Here is a 27889-nt window from a genome sequence, read left to right as displayed (position 1 = left end):
CCTTCAGGATGCTTAAGGTACAGGGCCTAATTCATGTCCTGGCAATGGTTCTTCTCGTTTATTTGTATTTACATTAGTATTAAATCAATATGGTTACAGTGATTCGTAAGATAAATAGAACTTTATAAATGCAAAAGGAATTGCACGCTTTACTCCTATACCACCAGTTTCAATTTCCTCTTTTTAGGGAAAAGAAACGCACGATTGCGAATATATTCGCGATTATCATACGAGGGGCTGCGCGTGCTGAATTTAATACCGTTATGGTACTTACATGTACATCAGACTTGTTATTCGTTACACACACAGCTGAACGACAGCGATTAATCGAAAAATGTATTCGAATGAATTTTTTTTCATGACTGGACAACAATGGGAATTGGCGTGTTTGGATTAAGGAGCGTTTAGAGTCAGTTTAATAGATTAATCTGTTAAAATTTCATCTGGTTGCATATTAACCAGCTTGATTCATGGACACTGTTATTTTTAGTGACCTGGCATTTGTGATTATTGCTATGTTGCTAACACATTGTGTCCATAAAGTTAAAACTGAAATAGAAAAAAATATTTTAGCGATCGTATTATATCTTCTCACATTTATATCATAGGCGTACTAACCCTTTTTAAAAATTCTTCTGCACAAATACGAGCTCTTGCATTCATGGATAATTTCATCTCACTGATCTCTCTATCGATTTCTTCCATGAAATAAATCACAAAATCTACAATCTTGTGTTTGTACATTTGTTCTACATGGATGTTTGTAATTAAAAAACTAATATCATAACCCTGTGATAAATAAATATTATAAATGTTAATTATTTCTCTTCTTTTTTCTTTTCTTATTTTAATTTAATAATATGATAAAATATTTACCTCTATTGGCTTTCTCCTGAGAATAATAAAGTGTTCTGCTCTCATCGTCATGAATCTTGTGAAATTATGACATAGAAGTTTTTCTAGGTCATCAGCCTGCTTCACAGCAATGCTTATTCTCATACTATTTATACTGGATTCAATCAATACTTTTTCTTTATCATTTCTGCTTATTAATATTGGTGTCAAAAGAAGTTCCTTACTAGCTCGTACTTCAACTTCTGGTTTATTGTGTTTCTCAACTATTTGAGAGGAGAAATTCTCCAAACACATAGCAGCAGTAAGTGTTCTTCTCACTGCTGCTAAATAAGGTTTCAGCGTTCCCGACTGTAACAAAAACACCAAAAATAAATAATTTAAAATATTATTAAGAAATTCGAATGTTATTATTAACACATAGTCGAAATTTAGGTTTTTCGTTTTTCGTTTCGTTTTTCGTTATTTTGTTCACTATAAAGTTATTATTTTAATTAATTAATCAGTAGTATATATCTATAATGGAAAAAAAAATACATTGAATATTAAATAAAAATTTGTTACGTGGATTTTCTATTTGACTGATGAAGGATTTTATCATTTCGAGACACATAAGTTAGTATAACCTATTTCTCATATATCAAAAAATAGTACTTACCATCTTTCTTAGAAGCTATGAATAACTTGTATTTTGATCGAAATCAATCAATTTAAAAACGAAACACGTGAAAACATTACGTTCTGTTGGTTGGGCTGAAAAGGGGTTGGGTTCAGCCGGTTCAATTTCAACGGCGTGGGGCGTGTTCCGAAGTTCACTGATAAGGAAGACGACCCAGTTATTTGTGTCTCTTTTCAACACACGAATTCTAATTGAATCGAGCAAAGAATCTATCAACGAGTTTGACCGAATTTAGAACGCATCTTGTAAAAGAATCATCGCGATGTTTTTACACATACGTCTGCATTCCTGCAACGTGCGTAATTAAATGTGATAAATGATGACTATTGTGAAATTCTGTTCAACACAAACATTTAAATATTTTTACTAATAATCAAACAATTCAATTGTTCTTTTAATACGATTAGAGAATTAGAAAATTTTTTTATATTCTATTTTTTAATTACAACGTTTTTTTCACTTAGAATATTAACACAAAGCAGTAAATAACTGTGACTGATCCAATCACGTGACAATCTTATTTAAATCACTAGATTTCAAAAATAGAAACATTATTTATTAATAAAACTAAGATTTTAAAAATTGATGTTTTTATTAAAAGATCTGTTAATGACTGATAACTTTATATAACAAAAAAATTATGTTTTTCGTTAAATAAAGAAATTAAATTCCCAGATTGAATTTATTACGCTCTCTGGTGCAGCTCATAGAAATCAACATCTCGATATTGTATGATCACCAAATGCAGTGTGACGAAATTTTCATAATAAGATTAAACACATTGAATCATATGCACGATGGTTGTTTGTAAATACTATCTGCAAGGGAATTGTCGATTTGGACAGTATTGTCAATTCGATCACATAAATTTTGGTAAGAAATAAAAGCATTATTTATATTTTTCTGACATTAAAATGTTTGTTCTATAGTAGGAAATAATACCAAAGCTGATTCTTACAATGATGACGAATATTTGGCGTAAGTAAAATAAATTTGTTTGATAATAAATATGGGATATTCGATTAATTTTTATTTTAAAAACAAGGGTATTGGTCGCGAAAGAAATACTTATCGCGGAAAAAGGAGGACAATGGTTATTATCATGTTTTGCACCGATTAAAGAAAAACCATGCATTCCTGGCATGGAAGACTTGTCACCAGAAGAAGTACGATGGGAAATGTATAAAGCCCAAAGCTCTGGAATGGTAGAGCAAGCAGTTAGTATCACATATACATCTTTTTCTATTAAGATATTATTATGAGTTCTTTTAACATGTGCATATTTATGTTTCTTTCAGAAATTACATTTTCAACAATTATGTAGAGATATGAAAGCAAAAAGGGAAGCTTTTAAAAATCCTACCCGTGAAACATTAACTAAACTTGTATGTAAAATTATATAAGTAATTGATAAGTCTTTGTTATAATTCAAAGTATTCTTTTTTTTTTTTCTTTTTTTAGAAAGAAATTTTAGGAACAGGTCATAAAAATACCAGGAATGATAATACATCTGGAAAATCCTCCAGTTTTGCTTTTGCAACCCCTCAACTTGGACATCCAAGCAGTACTCCATCCTCTTCTGTATTTGGAAACAAAACATTTGGAAATCAAAACAATCCATTTAGTGGAGGTTTCACTTCCACCAATACATCAATCTTTGGGAAAACAACCACGACTTCAAATCCTGTATTTGGTAGTACCCCAACTTTTAGCAGTAATTTAGGAGTGTTTGGTGGTGGTACCAACACTAATTCTATATTTGGAATTACAAACACTTCTACATTTAATATAGGACAAAACACGCAGACTTTTGGCTCATCTGGTTCAATTTTCGGTGGCGGAGCTTCCCAGCCCGTTTTTGGGCAGCCCAGCATATTTGGAACATCCAATCAAGTGAACAATGTTTTCGCCAGGCAAACATCTCAGGCATCCACATCGGTATTCAATAGTGGAGCAACTTCTTCTTCCTCTCTATTCAATAGCACTTCCTCTCAATCTAATGCTTCTATATTCACTGGAGCTAAAACCTCTACTGCTAATCCGTTTGGCGGTTCCTCAAATTTACAGACTACCAACTCCATGTTTGGAGTTACTCCATCCTCAAGAACTTTTAGTTCGGGAATATTCTCACAATCTGAAACACCTGCTTTTGGAGGAGCACCAGTTTTTGGCGGTTCGGCAACCTTTGGAAATAATTCTGGTTCTATATTCGGCGAGAAACCGACATTTGGGAGTTCTGGCGGTATATTTGGTGGATCAAATACTACAACACCCGCTTTTAGTACCGCACAACCTACAAATGCTTTTGGCATTACCACTTCTACACCTTCTGTGAACATGTTCGGAAATGCTCAGGGTACTACACCCGCCATTTCCACTTCTAGTGCATCACCATTTGGCATAACGCCTTCAACGACTACTAGTCCCTTTGCTACCTCGACCTCACAATTTGAAACAAATAATACGGCAGCTTTCTCAAAACCTACATTCGGAATAACTACGGGAACTACCGGTGAAACTTTTCCTATAGCAGCTACATCTTCTAGTACAACATTTGGTACTCTAAATACCGGAGTTACTTTCGGAACATCTAGTACTACTACTCCATTCACATCATCTACATTTGGTGATATGAACAATTCACCATTTGGTTCCACAAATGTTACGAGTACAACTACAACCACGAATACGTTTACATCGCAACAAATTACTTCGCCATTTGGTACCTTCGCGCAAAATCAAACTTCTAATAACGTGACGGCATCTACAAATGAACCATTTGGAAAACCGTCTTTCACTGCAACATTGACAGCAATTGTTATTGACGACAGCGTTTATTCATTAGATAATCAGTTAACAGCTGAGGAAAAGAGTATGTTCTTGGCAGAGAAATTTAATTTTGGAAAAATTCCATTGAAACCACCTACAAAAGACATTAGGTAATACAACAAAGAGGTTGATTTAGGATTAGGATGAATATATGCTGTGATATTTGTTTCCTGTATTCATGTACAATTAAGATAAAAAGATTGCAAAGGATTGTAGTAATAAATAATATATATTTGCCAACAATGTTCCAATTTTTATAAGATTCAACGAAATGCTCGTTTAGCAAATGAATGCGAAAAACTAAACGACATTTCTAAATTGTAATGAAATATGTAATAAAGTGTAGAATTTGCATCCTTATAATTCATTTGATAACTTAACATTCTTAATAATCTTTATCAATCACCTTGTGCAATATAAAATCAAACATATCACAAATATATATCAATTTTTTTTAATTTAATTAATTACATGATTATTTACATATTTACAACTATCGATTGGTTCTTCATTTATACTTACATTATCATACATTCTTGTAATGTATCACTCCAGGAGGAGGTGGAGGGGGAGGAGGAGGAGGAACACTATTACCAAATTGACTTCCTTCTGATACCTGAAAACATTCCTATTTAATCTCAATTCACAGTTAAAGTAAAGATTTCAGTTATTAAAAAAAAAACCTGTGGCAGATGGCAGAGAGGATTTGTTGGATAGTTGGTTCTTTGTGTATAAGCTGCAGATTGATTAGGAGGCTGCGATAAACCAGGTGGTATACCATTTGGTGGTTTGTATCCAGTAATCTAGCAAATGAACTAAAATTATTCAATGTGCTACAATGATTAATAAAATGTTAATTCCACTTAATATTTCAATAAAACATAAGAAATTTAAATTAGAGTTATCAATATCACATACTTTGTCATTCATTTCTGGAAAAATGGTACTCAAATTGAAGTTAGTAAGACTTGTACCAGAAGGATGATGGCTCATAGTCATATGATTGCTTGCCACAATTCCTCCCCTTGGCATGTTTGGATTCATTGGAAAACCAGCCGTAGGTACACCAGCCTGAGGACCAGATACCGACGGGGGAGGCGGTAAACCATTTACTGCTTTAGTATATACATTTGCCTGTGAGTGATTCTGATAAAGAGGGCTAGCATGTGGCGGTGGTGGTGGTGGTAAGAATGTAGTAGAATGATGATAATCTTCTAGGGGTGAATTGATACCAGAGAGAGGAAACTCTAAATTCTGCATAGTTCCATCAAGACCTTTTCTTTTTCCTTTCTTTGCGTTCGTAGGGTATGACCTTTTATCGCAATTCTGATGCTTTCCATAGTGTTGATGATTCTTCGTGTTCGTATTCACATTTGAAGTCGAGGTGGTCACGGTAGAAGTTGATGAAGTGGTAACTGTCGAGGCAATTGTCACATTTGATAGAAGGAAAGCATTTGCTTCCATATAATCAGTATTATCGTGTAATGGCATCATATAACTAGTAGGTGTATTTGAAATGCTGGTTATAAAATTTGAAGTAGGGTAAATATTAGTGTTAGAAGAATATGTATATGAATTAAAATTCTGATTCACCATTTGTCCATAACCACTGCCGTCGTCTGTATTTGAAAAATAATTAAGAGGCATGACTGTATCTGCAGTAGGTAGACTTGTTTGGAATTTATTCTGCGAATAATTCGTAGAAAACTTGATCGAAGCATGTTTATCTTGATTTGTATCATGCACACTATTATTAGTTCCTATCAATGCCTCAGCAGTGTAATTGCTCTTACAATTCCTGCTTCTCCAATGAACATTATTTTGTTGATATTTTTGTTGTTGTTGTTGTTGTTGTTGTTGTTGTTGCTGCTGCTGCTGCTGCTGTTGTTGTTGCTGATATCCTTGTTCAGAGAAAGTGTGTCCAGACGATTTTTGTTCCTCGTGTCTTTGATGCATTTGATCATTACCAGATGTTTGTTTTCGAATATCCATCTGTCTTTTACTATTACCTCTAGGACTTGTATTACTTTTTCTCTGATGTTTTCTAGCCTGTTGTTGTTGCTGTTGTTGTTGTTGCTGTTGCTGCTGATGAGTATGATGATGATGATGATGATGATGATGGTGATGATGCTGTTGATGATGCTGTTGATGTGATTTCTCAGCTTTTTCATGTTCTACCAATTGACTCACAGAAAGAAAAGAAGATCCTGCTACTGGATGTTGAACAGCTTGATTATTCAATACAGTATGATAATCACGTCCTGTAACATTTCCATCTTTATCTTTGATAGAATCTTTATTTTGATCAGATGAAATTCTCGAAGTTACTTGACCAAATAAAAAGTTCTGTTTCTCAGATATATTAGTACCTAAATCAAGATCACCGACCAAAGTTGGAAGACTTGAAGGAACAATATGCTGATCTATAGTCTTGACTGGTTGAGCCTGCTCAACATGCACACTTGATTTTGTAGGAGACCAAGGAAATGGTTGTTCCTCAGAATAGAATACTTCTGAAGTCCTTTTTGGTTCACTTTGTAGAACCGGTAAATTGGGAAAACCATGAGCTGCAACATCATAATTGTTATAAAATTGATTCGGTGTCCCCTGATTGTAAGATGGCGTTTGAGTAAATAGATTATTTTGGCAGAAATCCAATTCCTTTCCAATAGGTGGTAAAATAATGTCGGTAATATTGGCATTATGCTTTATCTCTGGAGTCATCATCCAATTTACAGGTGCTCTAATTGCATGCTGTTGCTGATTTCCTTTTGATTTTGTATTCTGTTGTTGACTATGTTTTCCATCATTGTTATAAGTAACATTATCATGTTGAAGAGAAGGAATTTGTCCTTGGATTAGAGGTTGGTACTTATTTTGATTTTGTTGTTGAGATTTGTCTGAATACTTAAAATTTGAGCTTGTATAAGTTTCAACAGGATATTTCATTTGAGAACTAACTTCAGGTAAATCAAAATTTACTTGCGAATCATAATTAGACATTGGATAAATTGCTTTGTCCTGTTTTGTTGTCATAGATTGATGATTTTTTTGTGCATGTTGTTGTGATTGCTGCTGTTCTACATTTGAATATTCATTTTGAATATACTCAGATTCCATTCCATATTTAGATTTGTTTTTATTTTCTGTACTATACTTGTTGTAGTCATTATTGGAAGAAGACTGATTTTGCATACGAGTTTGTTTACCAGATGGAGGAATATTAGTTTGAATATTTCTAGTTTTGATAGAAGGATCCACGAAAGATTGTTTCTGTGCTTCTATTCCCGATTTCATTCTTGATTTGTCTATATTAGCCATAGTGGAATTCACCGAATAAACATCATTGGTCAATACATTGGAAAAATTTGTATTTTCTTTATGAAGGGGAACATAATTATAGTTTTCACATATTGTTTTTGCTTCAGTATTATCTGTCTGGCTCGATCCCTGTTCAAATTGTACTAAATTATTATTATTTCCACCAACAGGGGAAAAAGTCGTCCAAGACAAAATACTGAAATTTGAAGAATTATGAGCAACAGTAGTCGTCGACTTCGCATGGTTTTCTGTAACCGTACTTTGTTCATAATTGGATGTAGCCACGAAAGATGTTGATTGTTGTGAATAACGCGTAGCAGGAGTATTCTGAACGAGAGATTTATTATTCATATTATTGGAAGAACTAGTATTGATTTTCTTTGTGTCTTTGTTAGAATAAGTAGGATAATTTTGTGTTTCTTCTCTTTTATTTTGATAAATGTTATCAGTATTTTGATTTAAAACATTTTGTTCTTGGTTAGTCATGGATTCTTTTACATTATAGGAAAACGTTTGAACGAATGGATCAACATCCATTTTCTTTGCAGAATTATAATTATTATCACGTCTATGATCTTGTGATTCTTGAGTTTTTGATCTCAAAATATTATTTAACTTTGAATCTTGATCCACAACATTGCTATTTGAAGAATCAGACTCTTTATTTATCTTTGAATAACTACGTTGATAATGATTTTCAGAATTTGATATTAAATCTTTTGAAGGATAATTCTGATTCCTGTTGGATGTACTTGTGTTATTACTGGTTGTTGAATATGAATCCTTTCGAGGCAGATTTTTATTTTGATCCACATTATAATCATTATGAGTATTTTGAATAATATGGTCTTTCTCATTAATAGCAAAACTTTGATGAGCATTCTGTTGAGTAGTTAAAATATGACTATCTTTAGGTTGTGACTCATAGACAGTTTGCATGGCTTGAGAAGAGAGAATTGGTAGATTTGCGTCTTTAGATTGCATTGGATACTCCTGCTGAATACTTTGAGAAGAAGTGGGAAGAACTCTATCCATATGGCCAGTATAATTCAGACGATTATTAGGAGCAATGTTAGATTCCATTAGAGAATCCTTGCTATGAATCCCGTAAGTCAGACGAGAATTATGAGATTCTTTGTCTTTCATCTGAGTATAATCTATTTGCATATTCTGTAATGGTAATGATGTAGTATTTGTAGTTGTATTGGTATTAGTCAAATGAGAAACCAAAGATGCTTGGGTTACATCAGGAACGATATTTTGACTTAATCCAGATGAATTCGTTTCTTGAATTGCTGAACTAGTACAAACATTTGGATTTTGTTGCAGATTGGTGATATTATTCTCGACGATTGTTGAGTAACTCGATAAAAAGTCCTGTGAAGTACTATATCGAACATTAGTGTCACAAGTTGAAGTCTGTATAGAACAATTTGAATCTGTCTTATTTGAAATTGAAACTGTATCTGTAATTTGAGAAACAGCAATATTTTCGTTGGTAGTATTTGTAATTGCATTTCTTAGATTTGTTGGAAGTTGACTCTGACAATTTTCTCCTGTTTCTGAAGTACTAGTGATTGAAGTAGTACCTGAAGCACTTGAAATGGAATATAAAGTTGTATGCGAATAAGAGCTAGAAGATGCAGATTTTTCCAAAGATGGGCCCAACACACCTTGAACAATCTTATAAGGTTCTTTGAGATGTTCGTCGTTTATAATTTTGGGCAATACTTTCGTGCCTGTAGTACATTCTGCAGAGACCATCATATTTGAGGTTACTGTTTCGTTTACAGAAGTATTTACCACTTTTTTTTCCTCACACGTTATTTTTAAACGTTTTTCAGCGATAGAATGAGGTGGAGATGTTGTCTTGAACTTGAAACTATTAGGTTCCATTGCTCCAATCTGTAAAAGCATGGGTGGAGTTTGACTATGATATTTAAAATCTTCTTTCATTTCTTCCTCCAAAACTTCTGTTTTACCATTTAGTGAAGATACTAATGGAAAAGCCATTAGGAATGCTGCTGTAGGAGATATAGATTCTGGATTATGTGAACTAGAAGGAACTTGAAGAGATGCAAATATATCATTTGAAAGATCAGAATGAAGACCATCAGCTCTGCTGCTAATTGGTACAAAAGAATTTTCTGTATTATATGAGAGTGATGTTTTTGATACTTCCTCCTTTGATGCCTTTGCTAATTTAGATTCGTCTTCTATTATGTTAACTGGAAGTAATGACGATGACGTTGTGATGTCTGAATTTTGAATTACAGTATTTGTTTCTGGTTTTAAAGTTGTTGTTGTATTTGTATCTAAATTTAGAATAATCTTATTACTTTCTAAGTTACTTGTCCCTTCAACAATCTCTGGCTCTTTTGATGTCACTGAATTCTGTAAAAGATTGTCGAATTCTGTATCAAGATTACAAACTTCTTTCATTTTTTTAGATTCTACAGAATTTTCAATTTCTCCTCCTTCCGCTAAAGATGATTTAGAATTAGAATTAGAATGATCTATGCAACTACTTGATTTTTCTAGTGTATTATCAATAGGAATGTTGAAATTAGTATCAGAAGAATCTGAAATATTTTCATTAGAAGATTTTACTTGTTCTTCTGGGAAACTAACAGATGATGTTGTATCTGACGTGTTTTGACTTTCTTTTATTTCACATTGAATATTATTCGATGTCATGACATCTATTGGTTTTGAAGAATTAGAAACATCCTCCTGATTAGTACTAGTCGTATTTAATAAAACAGAACATTGTACATTCGTTTCTCTATTTTCTTCTGATTGAATCAAAGAATGCATTTTATCCTGTTCTTCGTTTGTGTCCTCTCCTATCTTTTCTATTACATGCTTTAAGCTTTCAATAGATTTACAGGTTACAGTAAAATCTGATTTTGATACAGGTACTGAATTCAGAATCACTGGATTTTGTTCATTATTTTCATTTTTTTTTCGTTTTTTATCAACAGGTTCATCTATAGATCCTGTTTCTGTATTTGCGGGTCGTTTAAGTACAACTTTTTGTGCAAAATTTGTGTCTTCAACGGTTTTAACATTTTTTTCTTTGTCATTTTTGTCTTCAATAGTATCTGTAGATTGTTGGTTTTTAGAATTTTTTGTATGATTCTTATTGATCTTCGATTTAATTTCTGTATCCTTCTTAGAACTATTTTCTTTAGATTTTTCTGCTTTTTCCTTGTGAACTGCCGGAATAGGAACTTTATATGTCATCGTTGTCTTTGTAACTTCCTTACCCTTAGGCAGAATGCCTTTGTGACCGCCGATCTTTGTTGCATTGATTATATTCTTTACATTAGATGCCCAATTTTGCGAATCAACTACCATATTCGCACGAATACTAGGGACCGTATTGAGTGTAACCTTTTGAACTGTATTAATCACAGCTTGATTACAAATGGAAACAACTGGATTCTGCACACGATTTGTTAAAGATTGCATCACAATCATTTGATTCTGTTGACCATTACCGAGTATTATGGGATTCGCTGCTTGTTGCTGAGTATTTACAATTATATTCGACGTCATTGGAGTTACCAAAGGCATTAACTTACCACCAGATAATATAAGGGTATTTGGGGTCAGACTAGTTACGGAATTATTTATACATGGTGTCACTGATTTTTTCTCCTGTTTCCTCTTTGTTTTTCTTTTTATCTTTTTTTGAGATTCTACTTTTTCTAATGCTAGAACAATATTTTATGATTTAAAGTAATGGAATAAAAAATTCTAACTTACATCTATTAATTACATATAATTAATAGTTAATATTATATTTACCATTATTAGTCTTCCCATTTATTGAAGAACTAACTGTTGCATCAGAACCTAATTAAGAAAATCATACAAGATATTTTCATATCTAAAACAAATTGCATTAAAATAAAAAGAAATAAATACCTGTGTTTGTTTGGCATTCTGCAGCTGCTTTAGATCCTGTATCTAATATATCTGATACAGGATAAGCATCTGAGATATCATCATTGTTATTTACACAATTTGCTTGATTTTCTTGATTCTCTATGGAATTATTCACATCCTTAGAAATATCGCTATTTTCAATTTTTTTGTTAGATGAATGAGAAGAAGTAACTGATTTTCTCTTAGAAGGCACTTTCAGTTCTACAGACTTTTCCCTCTTGCTTTCAGAATTTTTTACTAAAATCAAACATTCTTTATAAACATTTAAATTCAATAAAATTATTTTTCATTTGTTATATATACTTATTTAATATTTTTACTTTCTTCTATTTTATTGAAATATTTTTCTGCATCTTCTACATTAATTTTATTCGACCATTTTAAAGGGGATATCTTTTCAAGAGCTGGTTCTGCTGGAACAGATATACCAGCTTCTCGTAAAAGAGTAGACAATAATTGTGTACGAGAGAAAAGCTGAGTTACAAGTTTTTTGAGACGAGCCAATTCTTCCTCTGTAATCAAAAATATTTTCAAAAATATTTTAAAAGAAATAAAGAAAAAAAACTTAAATTTTGAAATTATGGTTATTGTCAAAGTTATTTGCTTACTATGTGCTTCTGATGCATGAGCAGAAAACAATTCCTCTGTACGGCTATGGAGGTCTTTGATGTACTTCGATGCGTGAATCAGGATGTCGACCTTGTTGCGTTTGCGACCCTCCTGATGCGGCGGCAGAAGGTCTGCCAGAGTTTTGAAGTAAGCGTTCATACGTTTTCTTCTGTCTCGCTCCCATGTTTTCGCTTTGCTGAGAATATGTCCACGTTAACGAGCGGACCGTTAATTTTTTTTTAATGAAAACACGTTTGTTCATTCTTGTTCCAGAGAAAAAGACGCGAAGAGAAGGAAAATCTTGCTAATAAACTGGTCGAGGTTAGAAGCTGGCTAATGGACACTTACGTGTTCTCTTTTCGAGGCATAATTTATCCTCTTGGCATCGTTTCGCGTGAAGAACGCGCCGCGGGAAGCGCTAATACGTCACTTATAACTGACATTACACACATTCGTTGATTCCCATCGAATTTCTGACATTTCGACCCTCCAATTGCCTTAGTCGCGGAATACGCGAAATAAAAACTACCGACAGTTTCCGAAAACCATGGCAGTCATTTAAACCTGCCCGCCATCTATCGATTTTTCTTTGTGTAATCCTTATTTTCGTTACTGAAGTGATAAGGAAGAAAATTATGAAACTATCTTATCGACGCATGATATATTAAATCTTCATTTTCTTCATATGTTTAGAATGAATATTATAGTTGATACAATTACATAAATGAAATTTTTAAAAAATAAAAAAAATATACATAAAATAATTATTATAAATATTTTTTTATATACTCAGAGTTAAAACTTAATTTTTCCTTAATATTCTTTCAATATTCAAAATATAATTTTCAATAAATAAGACAAAAAAAATATATTATTAAGTTATTTTTAGCAGTTTTAAACTAACGAATAAGAATTTTTTATTAGGCAATTTGGCCGGTCAGTAGCCTGAGATATAGAGATGCATTCTCATTAAATTGATATTTCGTTGACGGTAGGCGCCAACAGATTGTGCAATCTCAGTGAAGTGTGATTTGTTCATTACAATGCAACATCGGAATAATCGCGGAGATACATTGCAGAGAATCGCACGTAGCCACGATGCGAAATGCATTCGAATGTCAACACGAGAGAGAACACCTTGAAAGCGTCACCAAATGCAAATCGCCGATGAGAAGTGTGAATATTACACAGAATAAAAAGCAGCCCTAACAAAAGGAGTAAAAATAAAGAGAGTTTTAATGATTTATAAGATGGAGCAAATATTTACGCAAGAAATAATTTTTGCGCTGTTGGTAAAGTGCAATTCTTTTATTATAGCGCTCATGGACATTTCCATGTTCAATATGGCGATGCAAATATTTCAAAAGTTTGAAAAACCTTTAAGACTGTAAAAATATGTTTCAATATATCGATATAATTTTTCTTCTTTCATTCGAATCATTCGCAAAATTTTCGTGCGTTTTTATATGTATGTCGTTTATTTGGCAACGCCGCATCGCCGCATATTTCATTGTCAGGCTGTTTACAATAAAATTAACTCCTACTCATAAGGAACAAATAGAATACGCATTTAGCACGAGAAATAGAAAAGAAAAAAATTCATAGAGAGAGCAGCATTGATGATTGCGAACGTGTTTACGCCGGATCCTTTTGACACGGCATGACTCGTTAGAAATTCGGCCGCCATTCGGCGTTATCTTCGTCATGAATATTCTCACATTTATTTAACGAAACAATATTACGATTACCAATTTTTAATTTTATTTTTAGAAATATAAAATCATTATGTTTTTCAACACAAAACTTGACTGCTTCAGTGTTCAAAATTCAAACGTATTAAAAAGACTTTTCATTCCATTTAATTGAGGTTAGAATATATACTACGTACATGTGAAAATATAACATGATTTATATTAGGTTTGTAAGTTTATACGTCACATAAAGAGAAAAAAAAAAGATAATGTTGCAACTCTAAACGGAATACAACCGACAGCAAAAGAATCAGACAATTATTCAAAGCTTAATCATTGTGGTAACATTTCGAAGCGGGGTTCCGTGCGAAATTCTAGTTTTCAACGGTGGAGCGTAGCGCGTGCGGCACTAATTAATGATTTAAGCAACACACGGCCGAGTTTCGCGTGTACGCACTCTCACGCATCTACGTTTACGCTCGCTGCCTTTGGAGCTGTGGCTAAGGAATGCGCGAGCGGTATAATTACGATCCTCCCGTGAGAATCATTTATACAATTAACGGCTCGCCTTTCAGGAAGCGCCCTCGAGGAGAACCAACACCCGCTTCGCTCGCGTTTCTCTTATTTCTGCAACTCTGGCTTTGTGTCTTGCGTATTTATAGACTATGTAAGTGCGTTGAATCTTCTTCAAACTGTAATGTATACATAGTGTAGACATATATATATACTGCGAATGATATATCGTTTCTTTGAATGATTGCATACAATAATAGAGAATTTTAAACATGTACATAAAAAATACACATGTTTCTTCAAAACAGGTATCGAAATAATTTAAGTTCTAAATTCTTCGTCTTTTAAATAAGATTCTTCTTTAATTGAGGTTCGAGTTACAGATGTTCCATTGTATTTGCACACAATCTACTCATCGTTCGACTCCTCGACAATGATCTATATTATTTGGCGAGAAGAGGGAAAAGGGTGGACAGACGCCGTCACGACAACGACGCGACGACAAAAGCCGATAAGAGGGGGCGGCGGCTCTCGGTGACGACAAGAAGAAAAATTCGTGGCGTGGCAGCCGGTGTCTGCAGGATTTCGCGTGGGCGGCGAGAGAGAACGGCGAGGAGCGAGGCCAGCCGACACTGGTATTGATTACGAGGAAAGACCGCACCCTCTGCCACCCTTTGCCGCTGCCCTCAGGGGTTGGCCAGCCACCGCCGCGACACACGCCGCATCGAGAGAGAAATCCTGCGCAGTCGTCGTCCCTGAATCTTTGCGTCTCTGTCCAGGCTCCAAAGATCAATTCCAAGCCTTGCTTGAAGAGGATTTTCAATTCTATCAATTGATGATTCTACTCAGAGGTTGTTTAGATGACACTTCTTCTTGAAATTTTTTGATATTACTTTCTGTTAATGGAATTATAGTTAAATATTGTCTATTGAATTATCTACTGATTTATTTTTTAGAGAAATTGATGTGTTAAGAATTTTTAATAGAATATCAAAGAATATTGGTACAGATATTCACAATTTTATAAAATGGAGGATACACCATATCCAGTATTTAGATTGAAGGAGAGGGAAGTAACAACCCTCTGAAACAGGGGATACTGATCCAATCAGAGCATTGCTCTACCCTCTGTATAGATGAAAGTATCACATCTGCGCAGCATCCCTTTGGTCCAACCCCCAAAATGCGGAAAATGGCGGAAAATTTCCATCTTCAAAGATTTGCAATCAATAATTTCCACGTTTCGAAAAATAAAAATTTAATCAAGGTATTAATCAAAAATCTTTCTTGAATATTATTATTTCTATTCATGTACTTTGTTCTAGAAGCCTCGAGCTCTTGCACCGACTTGCCCGACCGATAGCTTGACCGAAGAATGCCTTCATTATTTTCGTTGCTCCTTTTTTTCAATATGAGTTATGAACGAATCTGAAAAATTAATATCATCGATAAGCTTCGGTTTACAGGATGAACAATTATAGAAGAATTTGATCAATCTTACCAATGGAGAAGAATTTCAAAGATTTCAATTTAGTTTAAATTTTAATTTTAGCTTTAATTTGATAAAATTCCACGTTGAATAATATTTAAATTCCTTTACAGTTCCAATATCTGACTTTGCTCGTTCATAAGGCCAGAACCCTTTCAGACGATTAGTATACCCGAGAAGTAACGCTAGAACTGTTATGTACGTTAAAGCGCCTTCCACGAGCAACCATCCAAGAAGACTTAACGAATCGATTCGTTAGACACGGCCTAGAGTAAACAAGCCTCCGTATAACTACGTATACATAATTCGATTGACGCTCACCGTCTCACCATTAATATTAATCATATCGTCCCCTCTTCCCATCTTTCTTCCCATCTTCCTCCCTCCCCATCCCTCTCTGCCTTTTCTTTCCACGAAGAAGGAAACGAAGCAAACATGTTGCTAGGCCACCAAGCGTTAATAGAAAAATGTAAATAGGAAAACGCGAGGACAAAGGAAATGGAAATTTCAAATGCGAACATCCAGATATAATGAGACCATAATTGTTTTTTGCAGCATAATATAAGATGCACATCAAATGGAAATTATGCTCGAACGGCTGCTTTTTCAATTTTCAAACATTTATCTGATTTTCTTAAGTTAAAAGATTCTTCTCGAAAAAAATTGTTCACAAAAATTGTGTAAGTACGTTGATAAAAAATATTTTTGATATATTTATAAAGGTATCATTTTCAGGATTTTGATTTGATTTTTTAATAATGAAAATAATCATCAGTGAATAGTACTGTAAAGTTTTATTTGGCGGTCGTTGTTTATTAAAAAGTTATTAACAAAAATAATTTAGATTAGATTAAGTTAAATCGTTGTCTAATTTAATCCAAATGCAATATAAATCATGAAATTAAAAATTAATTAAATAAATTTTTGTTTAATTATGTCTATTAGATTAATTCCAATCTCAAATCAAAATCAAATAAAAGTTCATTTAATAAATAATTCATTGTTAATAAAACTTAAACTGATTAAAACTTAACATTATTTTAAAGAAAAATTTTTGTTAATAACTTATTAACCAATAACCAAAATCTTCACAATACAATTCAGAATAATGATGTTGATAGCATATTAAAAGATGATATCTTTTTGTAAATAATTATTTTATTTTCAAACATTAGAACTATTATTGCAAAATTAAAATAATAAATATTTATCACGAATTAATTTCGAATCACTTTCCATTCTTCCATTCTAATAGATTGAAAATTTTATTATATAGTAAAAAATATAAAGTAAATGTACAGTAAGTAAATATATAGTAAATTGTATTATATAGTACACTTACTTTTGCGACTAACATCTGTATATGTATAGGCTTTCTTCTCTCTTTTCTATTCAGATCCTTGCGTCCTTGGTCAACCTTCGAGGAAATAGTCGAGGCTTTGCGACACCTTCGAGACGCTTAAATGCTTGTTTAAACAATCAATCCACCCGTTGTTCTGACATTTCATACGTGTAAACCTGCACGTGCACCGGTAGAACGTTGGTAAAGCCTTGCCAGCCTGCACAAATAAGGTTGATCGGTATTTCTATGGTGAATGCTGCTCCTCTAAGAGGCAAACTATTGTTCTCTTTGTTCAAGATTAATGCTATAATTATCAACCTGTAATATATAATTAATATATTAATAGAAATGAAAGAAAAAATGCTAAAATTGTTTACTTCTTATTTTGATGATAGATTTATCATAGCTAATATATCCTGTAACATTTTATTTATAAATTGTTTTCTATTTCACAGTTATTTTATATCGTTTCTGTATTTTAATTTTAACTATATTATTAAAAGAAATTGCAAGTAGCAATTTTTTTATATTTCTTTCATCTTGTTTCTTCTTCAATGTAATTTATATTGATTTCATAAAGTTTATAAAAATCAAAGATGTTTATAGTAATATGATAAACTATTTTTTTTTGTACGAATTACATTTTTTTTTTAAGGATTTATGCAATAAGCTTCCTCGAATTATTTATTTATTCTAATATATTTTTTGCAAAAATATGTTAATTAATTCATATTTTCAATAATGTTGCTTTTATCCAATTTTTACGCATTTAATTATCATCAATGGGTTAAAATATCGAGACGAAAATCAATTATTTGATGATATTTAATGTTGAAGAATCTCATGTATAAAATAATTAATTTTCCAAAAACTAAAAAGGAAAATTGAAACCAAGGAAAAAGATAGCTAAATTTACACAAAAACGAAAAACGAAACGGCCATAGTCATTTTCAAGCAATTAAAAATGCATTTTAAATTATTATCCATTTTTTGATGATTCATTCAGAGCTCATAAAATTGATTTATCAAATAAGATTTACGCCTAAATCACGTACAAATTTCTTAGTTAGAACTTTCACAACGAACAATGTTAACAAAATGCTCATTAGAGAATGACACGTAGAACGATTTCCATAAATAGACTAGACAACGATGACGATTTGATCGGCCAGTCACGTCTTTGTAACTTTGTTGCAGCCGGAAGTCAACGAGAAATTCTACCTGGCGACTCGTTCCTTCAAAGTACCGTTCGATTTCTCAACTGATTTTCCTCGTGTATGTCCTCCATTGGTTCGATTAAAATTTCGAACGTTCAACATTCATTCTATTAATCTTCAGAGTATGATATCTAAATTAAAAAATAATCCACTGATCAAACTTATTTAATTTTATATATGAAATTATTTATCTAAATTTCACAAAAATGGAAAAATAAAAAAATTGTTCAAAATTTAATGAGTTTTAAAGTAACATTCCAATTAATTTATTATTATTGGCATTAAGGTTAGTAAGAAATTTTCATTTCACAACCAAATCTATCATATGAAGATTTCTATAATATAATCTCTATAATAGTGAAACAAAAGAAATCGACTATTTCTAGTTTCTATTTAGACAAAAGGAATTCAACATTAACCTATTCTTCCAATTAAAATAAGGTCGATACCCTTATTGAACAAGGTCTTTCATTGAGTCACCTTTTCGTTGGTTGCCACTTAAGGAAACTACTTGCTACGTGACCAGTTTTCAATCGGTCGGTAAAATCACGTAGATCTTTGGAAAACGGTATTTAGTTGGCGATAGGGTAGCCGTAGATGTGAAACGTCTAGGACATTATGTCGCAGCAGGAGAACGCGACCCTTCGGTGACGTCAGCCTCCTCGTGTACTCTGTGGACTAATATGGCCAGACCGGTCGGTCCCTCGGGGCCTGCTCGTGTAGGTAGCCTCACGAATGTGACTACGGCCTGCTACAGCTTCTTTCAGAACTCAACTCGATTTTTCACTGCGAATCATTTTCAAGGATTTCGAATCATTTTAGAATAAAGAATTGTGAAAAAAATCAATAAATAATTTCATGAGAATCGAGACTTTGTTTCTTTCAAATTTTAACTTTAAATCGTTTGATTGAATTAGAGTAGATTTCTGAAAATTATAATGAATTTAATATTTTGTGATAATTCTATTATATTAACGATAAGTTATCATAATCTTGAATTTTGAATGAATTATTAGATTCTAATAAATTTATCTGTAATCTTTAATTTACTATGATTTCAAATATATTAATGAACTTGGGATGTGTTAGATTTTTGTACTGAATTCAAATTTCCTGTAATACAATCTGTATCTGATTAAAATAAGAGAGATCTAAATGCAAAGGAAAATGCAAATTAATTTCTTGCACGATGTCACCCGACACATCGTCGCAAATCGAACGTACGCAAGTTAGTACATAAATCAACAACAATCTTCTAAAACCTGTTGCACTATTGCTTCGCGAGTATCGATTAACACAAGACCATACATCATTTACCAGACTCGTTTCTCTCGTAAAAAGTTTTATGTAAATCTATAGTCTACTAACGAGTACGTGCCACAATTAGTTACAATTACAACATACTTGAATTTCTATATGAATCGATCTATTTTAGTCATTTGAGAAATATAAGCATAACATGATTTTTTCAAATATTCTCAAAGATTGAATCATCGAGAATGAAAAGGAAATAAATCAAGAAATTCAAGAATGAATATATCAAATATTTAAGTTTGATATAATGATAACCTGAATTGTGGATAATGATATGATTTCTTCCAATTACTTATTCGATCTGATTTCATTGATTGAAAGACGATTTTTTAGAATTTCTTGAAAATTACTTGACAAAATGAAATTATTATCTGAAATTGAATAAAAATATTAAATATTACTTAAGGAACAATATCTTAAAACTAACCTAATTATCTAAAGATAATTAAATTTATTCTATAATATTATTTTATATTTAAATTATATCAAACCTAAATAAATTTCCATAGTATATAGACAATTTCTATTATATTCTACCACTATAATCCTCGTTTCCATGACACAAAAAAATATTTACTTTTTCACATCATGAAACTTATATGGTAAATACCAACCATAAATATACAAACTCAGATTCAGTGCGCATGAGCATAACTTTTCAACGCACAATCATATGTTTCCTCTTGTTTCTCCTATTAAAAACAAGAAAAGTCGTTCGTATGCACTTAACAATAAAATACAAGTTTACACATACAAATTTCACAATAAAAATAATATCGTGTAGATAAATTAAGAATTAATATTTTAATTATTAAACAAAAGTACAAAAAAATGAAATATTCGAAATAGAAAATACTGGAATCAAGTTTCGATTGATTCTTTCGTCTTTTGCCCCCACTATGAGTGACGATTGGTAAAGCTTTCCACGTTTTATCAGGCCGTTAATACCCGGTTGCGGAGAAGGAAGATAGAGTGTTTACGCGGTGTTTCGCGGCGAACCGTAACACCCCCATCGCGGTGGATCGATAACCTCTCTACGAATCGGTTTCAAGATCCAACGGCGTCTTCGTTCGTTCCGACGGATATATTTATAAACCTGATTCACATATACGACCGCCTCGCGACATCGAATCCTTGAATGCGGGGCCGGTTGCTATGCCAGAGCGATGATTGCTCGTCCACGGAATCTGCTCGCTGACGTAGTTACAGATTGATATGATTTTAATAAGTAATGTGGTAGAAGAATCAATTCAACCACCATTTTCATTGGGTTATGTTTCATTAGAGAATAGACATGTTAATTGAAATCCAAAGTATAAGAAAAACTCAAAGGTTAGTATATAGAATATCCTCGATCTAGGTGATGATTCGAAATTATCATGGATCTATAATTTGATAATTCTAAATTATAGTAAATATAAGTCGCGTTAAGTTGTCCAAGATCTAGATTGCCATGACTTTTAAATTATTCCGGATCTACGTTGTAACTGGTCCAAGTCATATTTTATAGTTAGGACTAAATTATGATCACCTTTGACTGGCTTGGTTCTAACAACGACTGTAAATTATTCTAAGTCTACATTGTAACGATCTCGAGTCATCTTATTGTTAAACCCAGGTTATAATGACCCTTCACTATCCTGAATCTAGACTGCAATCACGTCTAGAATGACCACTATTAAAAGAATCCAGGTAGCAATGGATGTAAATTATACTCGATCTAAATTGCAGTTATCCTAAACGATCTGAGTTGCAATGATCCTAGATTTATATTTCAACAATCATAACTTACTGATTTACTTAATTTCAACTCGACGATATGCAACAATAGCTCTGACGTAACCTAACTTCAATAAATAAATCTAAACATTTCAAAATCTATTTTATAATATTATTCTAAATGCCGAATTTAAATAAACTTCTATTGAATATGAGTGAACAATATTATACATAAATATATATTATTTCACTATCGCAATCATCTTCACTTAAACTTAAAACAAGAATCTAAAACGATCCAATGAACGTATAATCTAATTACAGATAACTAAATCTAAATATTATTAAATCCATACAATATTATTTTATGCATAAATTATGTTAAATCTAAACAAATTTTTTTATCGCAATTGAACGAACTATTATATTATATTTAACTTAGAGTCGTGACTATCGATTATTAATATGTTGTCGATAACTTATTAATATATTGTTTTTATATATATCGATAATATTATATTATTAAGATACATAAATATATTACTAAAAAACTATATTGTAATCTATTTCAGTCATTTCTATTTTATTTTATGTTATTGTTTTATTTTTTTAATCAAATATTTAATGAAATATCGTTAATAACATTTTATAACAACTTTAAATAAATGAAATTTGTAATTTCAATTATTTTTATTATCTATTTTTCATTGATGATATCTCAATAATATTGTCAATATTTAACGATAACAGTATCGATTGTCAATTTTAATTCCATTACCACTGTCGTCCTAACCTAAATCTAAACCAAGAATCTAGAACGATCGAATGAACGATCCAACACATGAACTCGATCGAAATAGACGCAATTCGATTTATTATCGATATTATCGATATTTATCGATATCGATTGTCATAACTCCACTATCGTCCTAACCTAAACCCAAACCAAGAATCTAGAACGATCGAAATGAACAATCCAACACGTGAACTCGATCGAAATAGACGCAAGTTTAATCCGATAATTCTCCCCACCGAAGATATCAAAGGTTATCGAGTAACGAACGTCTACATTCCCCGATGAAACATTGAACACGTTTGACAGGAAATCACGGTTAATCGAAGGTCCGAAGGAAATCACCTCTATCGTCACCTCGTCGTTTCGGTTCGTAGCTAATCGAATGCCGAAGGAAAACGAAAAAACACGTCGTCGCGCCGCCATTAAATATAATTTAAAAGTAAGAAACGTATTTGCCGGACGGGCGGAAGCAAGTGTCTCGATGAATATGTAGGTTGGCCCTCGACCTCGTGCCTTCATATACACATACATGTCCTTTTTACGTATTGGTAGTTGCACATGGCCGTTTCAAGTATATATGCATAAACGTGCATACACATGAGAGCGAGATCCACCGATAACGAGGCTCTCGATTAACCTTTTATCTCGGTTGGTCATCGTTATGCGGCGCGCTAGGTCTCTTTTCATGTGAAAAACGGTATTTAATGGAACGAAATTCTAAGTTAATTATGGACTAAGGATGTTTCTTACAACGCATTAAGAGGAAGAAAAAAATGGAATACTCATCTCTATTTCTATAATCTTTCTCGAAATTTTTCTTCATTTTTTTAAAATAATTTTCTATTTTTTTATTCTTTGTATTAATATTTTTCTTTCAAAATTTTTTTCTTCATGAAATAATATATTTATTAGATTAGAGAATACTTGCAAATTGATAAATTTAAAGAAAGAGACATTTTTGAAAAAAAAAAACGATGAATAGATTGGTTATTTCGAAACGAAGAGCACGTTATAAAAGTGGCTGTGAATTTTGAACCGAGGACGTTTAAATGCGAATTTCAACTTTGAATAATGCATACGAGGCAAGCATGGCGTCAATATTTTCTTTCGGTCGATAGTTATGGAGAATAGTCCTTCTCACGGTAATTCTGCATGGGGAATGGGCAAAAATAGCTACGTTGGACAATGCCAACTTCATCATTCTCCTCGATCTTCTGGAGACCTGTGAATTTATTTCCTCGACGAATGGGCGTTCCCAAAGACTATTCCGATTTTAGAACCTTAGCAATGGTCGAGTAGAATTGAAATATGAAGGGAAGAGTGTGAAATTTTAATATAATGTCCCTAGATCCTAGGGGAATTTAGGTTCTACGAGAATCCTATAAAATCTACACGCTTACAGCTCGATTCTCGTCATATTTTCAATGACTAATTCTTTATTTAACGTAACATTTATCAATGTGCAGAAATATGACACATGGCTCATTAGTCGAACCGATCTGTCAAGGATCCATAGCTGAACAGTGAAGAGGAAGCTCTCGGTTCGACGGGGAAAGAAGATAGCGTAATTTTATGCGAATTCCTTCAACAAATTTACGCCCACCAAGAGACGAGGAAGAGTCGTGTTGCTCGCGAACGCGATTCTACGCCAGGCAAAAGCCGCGTCGGTTTATTTTCGACTTGGAAAAGTTTAAAGTTAGACAACCGGTAGGACGTGCCTACTAGCGTACAATATTACAGTGAGCCAAGTTGTAGATCGTCAAACTTAACAATATACGGTTTATGGTGAATTGAATTTCTATGTTGTCTATATTAAAAATATAAAAATGCAACTTTAATCATTTTTTTTTTTTTTAATTTACCACAATAAAATTATATCTATGAAAAAAAAATTGAAAATCATCATATTCAAATTACGAAAATTATCATTCACGCGAATGAAAAAAAGTGAAAAGATTATAGGAATATAATGTAAAAGAAGATTAAAGCAATTAGACTGGAGAAACGAAGATGGATTTTTGATCCACGAGGAAAATATTACGAGGCGAGAAGAGCAAACGAAGTGAAGAGGATATTGCGCAACGCTTTGAAACGGCTCCTGCGGCACGCGGCTAGCAAGAAATCTGAAACAGCGGGTCGAAGGTTGCGATAGGTTCGCACTTTGCTTCGTGATCGTAAACATGTAACGACATGCGTGTTATGCCGACTGATGAACACCGAGAAAACCGGCGTCTATTATTAACTCCTCGTTCTATGCCACGGCGATTAATCTTTTATCGATGGATACTTATTCATTGGATACTATGGTTTAGAAGGATTTTTTTTTATTAAAAGAATTTATGAAAAATTATAATTGGTTACAAAAATCAAATGTCAATTTTTGATGTATTTGTTATTTTATTTTAATTATACAGTGAAAAATCATATATTGAAAATTCGAAATGTTGAATATTTTTTTGGTCTAAATATAAATCTACTTTAGAAATCTAGATTATCTATCTAGAATCTATCCTTAGAAACATTCCGGTATTCTATGTCTGGAATAATGCGTAAACGTTATTCTATTCATTCGTTCCTCCCAACTGAACTAATTGAATTAATCTAATTGACTGGCAAAGGACAGAAACGACGAGAGGCGATTGTTTTAAGTAGAAGTTGAATGTCTCATGGAGATTATTGCGGTTTGACGATGGTCGAGATTGAGGAACAATGGGAGGTGATTCATTGAGAGTCTGTGGTATCGTCTGTGTATTTTATTTAGCGGTAGTAAGGTCGGTTCGGTGTAGCGATCGTTCGAGTGGAATTGGTTATTTGGTGAACGTGATTCTGATTGTTGTTAGTGGAGTAATTGGTTGGATCAATTGCGTGAAACGTGGCGATCCAACTAACAGCGATCTAACCATTCAGATAAGAAAAGTAGTAGCGTTAAAAAAGAAATACAAACTGGTCGAATCAAAAAATATTTATCTATGCCATTATCATTGTATGAAGTAATATCAATGACAAAGAACGGGAAAACATCAAAATTAACCATTGGAAATCCTTATTAGTTTAACCATTTAGATAAAACAAATACATAAACTGATCGAGTCAAAAGATATTTATCTCTGTTGAAAAATATCCAATTATCATTATCATGAAATAATACTAATGAACGAAAGAAACATCAAAATTAATCATTGGAAACGTATCTTTATTTAATCATTTAGATAACGAAAAATATCTTTGTTGGTTATTCGATTAAAAATCTATTCATAAGAGAGAAAATTTAGATGAATTATTCAACACGATTATAGGGACAATTTGGTTATCGATCAGAAAGGCGTCGATCCACGACCGAGCTCGATTATTCGAAACAAGACCCGATCCTCGAGGGCATTTACTTACGTACCCGGCGCCATAATTGTAGAGCGTGTCGCGGGCCGCGTTATTAATCGTTTCGCGGGAGAAAAACACCGGTAATTGCGTGTCCCTGGCTGAATGCCTGAGCAGCAGGTGCGGGAAAAGGAGGAGCGTTAAAATTCTTCGTTCTGCTTGGCGAGCAACCGCGCGAAACAACGTGTGTTTCTCTGCTTGCTTAGAATGTTGCCTGGCCGGTCCCCGTGTATATTAATAGCTTGATTTTCCGCGTTTCTTCCCTCTTCCGCCATTTTCATCCACCAATAATCGGCTGGCCTTCCATTTTTATTTCTTTCCTTCGTTTCTTTCCATTTCTGCTTTGGACTCTCGCTTTCCATTCCATTTTATCTTTTCGTAGATAAAACGTAGATAAAAAAATGGATTTGAAGCGTGGATTGAAACGTAAAATACGATTCGTTAATTCTCTGGTTGACACTCGATCGATCGTTTTTTCTGTCTTTTTTTTTTTTTTTTTTTTTAATAGATACAGCGAATTTCAGAAGAAATTGGAGAATGAAATATGATTCGTTTACCTGTAATTTAATGGCGCCCCGCTTTCTCTATCTTTTTACGATTTCCTGGCTGTATTTCTAACTTGTTAATTATTCTTATTCCGCTTGTTTTTTGATATAAATTTTTTTTTTTTTGCGTTGATTATGCAATCATGTAAGATAGTAGACTTTCTCATGGGGATACACGGTTCAAACTTTTGAAACCGATTTAGAATGGTGTTTCCGATGCAGTGTCCAAGTCAGAATACGTTAATGCCACACAAAGAAAGCGTGTATCTTCGGATGCGACACGTGACGTTGCATGAATCGAGAGTCGGACTGTGTGCCAACTGCTGTCTCGTTGGACTTTCCACGTCGTTTGTCCGCTACGAGATCTCCTTCTCGCGCTACGTATTCACTTTTTTGAATAAATAATTACATTCAACTTTGACGAAATTTTTTAACTCTAAAAAAAATAAACTTTATTATTTTTTTTTATATCATCGTGGCCAATTAAACGAAATACCAAGTGAATTCATCAAAAAATTGTAGTTCGAATCTCTATAATTACATTAATATCAAAAATATCAAATACAATACAAACCTAGTCATGATAACTATAACCAAAATATAAGAATTTATCAAAAACTTTGTACCGATATCAAAATAGTCGATCAACCTAACCTAAAAAAAAGTTTTTTTCGATCGTTAAAGATTAACGTTATCGATGTAAAAAGGAAAGAAAAATGAATATAATTGAGACGATTCTCGAATCAGATTCAATAAGCGACAACAAACAGAGAGAACAGGCTTAGAAAAGAATGCAAAGCCGAGAGAGCGAGACAAGAGAGTTGCACAGCGAGTCAGTGACGCCTCAAACTCTCATTTGTAGCAATACTCGCGACCGTGGAACACGGTTATAGATACATCGGGGCCACCGCGTGGAACGAGATCACCAGTTTTGCTCTCTCTCGGTCTTTATCCAATCGACTTAATCGACCGTACGTACACGTCCCTCCTCGTTGCCGCAAGGTGCGACTGCCAGCAATGGCCATTCAATTCGATCTCTTTCTCGAGAGCGAGGCCGATGAAATAAGAATAAGAGAGAAGAAGAGACGTCGAGTTCCAGCAATTTATTTATACAGGGCGCGGCGGACATCTCGATGGAACGTGCAGTTTTTTTCGTTCCTATTCTTGGGAAAAATATTATTTCGAGTTTGCTTAGTAATTTTTCTCGAGATATATATCGGTTGAACATGCAGGTTTCTTTGTTACCTACAGGTTTCGCCATTTTCGAATTTCTTCCGTGTCAATGTGCAAGTTTTCCTTGAGAAGATATTTATTGCGATTTACATACCTTCTCCAACATACTTTGCAAACTAATTTATTCAACGGGGTTGAATTACAGGTTTTCTATTTCTAGTTTTTTGCGAAACAGATTTCTAGACTATCTTATTAATAATTTTTTTTTAAAGCTTCGATAATTACAATGTTTACTATAACAACAATAATTACGATTGCGATAATTTTCCTAGTTTTAAAAACCAGGCAGAATTTACTTGAATTTTCACGATAGAAAATTCTGAAGAATGTATGGATTTTAAAAATTCAAATTCGATTAAATTTTTAATTTTAAATTAAATTAATAGTGTGTTCTCCATGTTAATGGAAATT

The 27889-nt window shown here is 33.0% G+C and overlaps 3 protein-coding genes and 3 long non-coding RNA genes across 14 annotated transcripts; 2 read left to right on the top strand and 4 right to left on the bottom strand.

Moving 5' to 3' along the window:
• Positions 1–36: 36 nt before the first annotated feature.
• Positions 37–2028, bottom strand: LOC122717862 (actin-related protein 2/3 complex subunit 4). The gene is made up of 4 exons (XM_043942317.1): positions 1511–2028; positions 877–1203; positions 619–789; positions 37–549 (listed from the first exon to the last, which is right to left on the bottom strand). The coding sequence occupies exons 1-4, from the start codon at positions 1511–1513 to the stop codon at positions 544–546; spliced, it is 507 nt and encodes a 168-aa protein (XP_043798252.1). The 5' UTR covers positions 1514–2028; the 3' UTR covers positions 37–543.
• LOC122717861 (nucleoporin NUP42-like) lies at positions 1716–4723 on the top strand. Of its 2 annotated transcripts, XM_043942316.1 has the most exons (7): positions 1716–1826; positions 2207–2404; positions 2461–2509; positions 2577–2748; positions 2830–2916; positions 2993–3224; positions 3324–4723. In XM_043942316.1, the coding sequence occupies exons 2-7, from the start codon at positions 2329–2331 to the stop codon at positions 4472–4474; spliced, it is 1767 nt and encodes a 588-aa protein (XP_043798251.1). In that variant the 5' UTR covers positions 1716–1826; positions 2207–2328; the 3' UTR covers positions 4475–4723. The 2 variants fall into 2 exon arrangements, with proteins under 2 accessions (XP_043798251.1, XP_043798249.1); XM_043942314.1 differs by having other exon boundaries at positions 2993–4723.
• Positions 4724–4798: 75 nt separating this feature from the next.
• Positions 4799–12799, bottom strand: LOC122717860 (putative uncharacterized protein DDB_G0282133). The gene is made up of 8 exons (XM_043942313.1): positions 12593–12799; positions 12244–12440; positions 11956–12147; positions 11615–11872; positions 11495–11542; positions 5279–11400; positions 5044–5163; positions 4799–4976 (listed from the first exon to the last, which is right to left on the bottom strand). Exons 1-8 carry the CDS (start codon positions 12610–12612, stop codon positions 4887–4889), a joined length of 7047 nt encoding a protein of 2348 aa, XP_043798248.1. The 5' UTR covers positions 12613–12799; the 3' UTR covers positions 4799–4886.
• Positions 12800–14314: 1515 nt separating this feature from the next.
• On the top strand, positions 14315–17471 carry LOC122717879. Of its 3 annotated transcripts, XR_006347268.1 has the most exons (4): positions 14315–14453; positions 14511–14602; positions 14832–16617; positions 17334–17471. It is a non-coding gene; the product is annotated as an uncharacterized LOC122717879 (long non-coding RNA). The 3 variants fall into 3 exon arrangements; XR_006347267.1 differs by having other exon boundaries at positions 14511–16617; XR_006347266.1 differs by lacking the exons at positions 14315–14453; positions 14511–14602 and adding an exon at positions 14659–14756.
• Positions 15210–21021, bottom strand: LOC122717878. Of its 6 annotated transcripts, XR_006347265.1 has the most exons (9): positions 20302–21020; positions 20066–20181; positions 18977–19282; positions 18501–18627; positions 17280–17496; positions 15950–16203; positions 15764–15876; positions 15466–15658; positions 15210–15344 (listed from the first exon to the last, which is right to left on the bottom strand). It is a non-coding gene; the product is annotated as an uncharacterized LOC122717878 (long non-coding RNA). The 6 variants fall into 6 exon arrangements; XR_006347260.1 differs by lacking the exon at positions 15210–15344 and having other exon boundaries at positions 15519–15658; positions 20302–21021; XR_006347262.1 differs by lacking the exon at positions 15210–15344 and having other exon boundaries at positions 15519–15658; positions 20425–21021.
• Positions 21022–25551: 4530 nt separating this feature from the next.
• LOC122717882 lies at positions 25552–27406 on the bottom strand. Its single transcript, XR_006347271.1, has 3 exons — positions 26820–27406; positions 26258–26681; positions 25552–26072 (listed from the first exon to the last, which is right to left on the bottom strand). It is a non-coding gene; the product is annotated as an uncharacterized LOC122717882 (long non-coding RNA).
• Between the last annotated feature and the right edge of the window lie 483 nt (positions 27407–27889).

The sequence above is a fragment of the Apis laboriosa genome, unplaced genomic scaffold (assembly GCF_014066325.1).
Source record: "Apis laboriosa isolate Shangri-la unplaced genomic scaffold, ASM1406632v1 scaffold5_cov152, whole genome shotgun sequence".
In the NCBI taxonomy this organism is placed as follows: Eukaryota; Metazoa; Arthropoda; class Insecta; order Hymenoptera; family Apidae; genus Apis; species Apis laboriosa.
The sequence above is the reverse complement of the archived record's forward strand: the minus strand, read 5'-3'. Positions and strand labels throughout refer to the sequence as shown.

Coding starts and splice junctions, on each gene's coding strand:
- LOC122717862 (XM_043942317.1), bottom strand. Junction 790..876: donor TCAGGAGAAAGCCAATAGAG/GTAAATATTTTA, acceptor TATTTATCACAG/GGTTATGATATTAGTTTTTT.
- LOC122717861 (XM_043942314.1), top strand. CDS start 2,329: ATGGTTGTTTGTAAATACTATCTGCAAGGGAATTGTCGATTTGGACAG. Junction 2,405..2,460: donor ATTCGATCACATAAATTTTG/GTAAGAAATAAA, acceptor TTTGTTCTATAG/TAGGAAATAATACCAAAGCT. Junction 2,510..2,576: donor AATGATGACGAATATTTGGC/GTAAGTAAAATA, acceptor TTTAAAAACAAG/GGTATTGGTCGCGAAAGAAA.
- LOC122717860 (XM_043942313.1), bottom strand. CDS start 12,612: ATGCCTCGAAAAGAGAACAC. Junction 11,543..11,614: donor AGAATGCCAAACAAACACAG/GTATTTATTTCT, acceptor TTTCTTAATTAG/GTTCTGATGCAACAGTTAGT. Junction 5,164..5,278: donor TTCCAGAAATGAATGACAAA/GTATGTGATATT, acceptor TTCATTTGCTAG/ATTACTGGATACAAACCACC.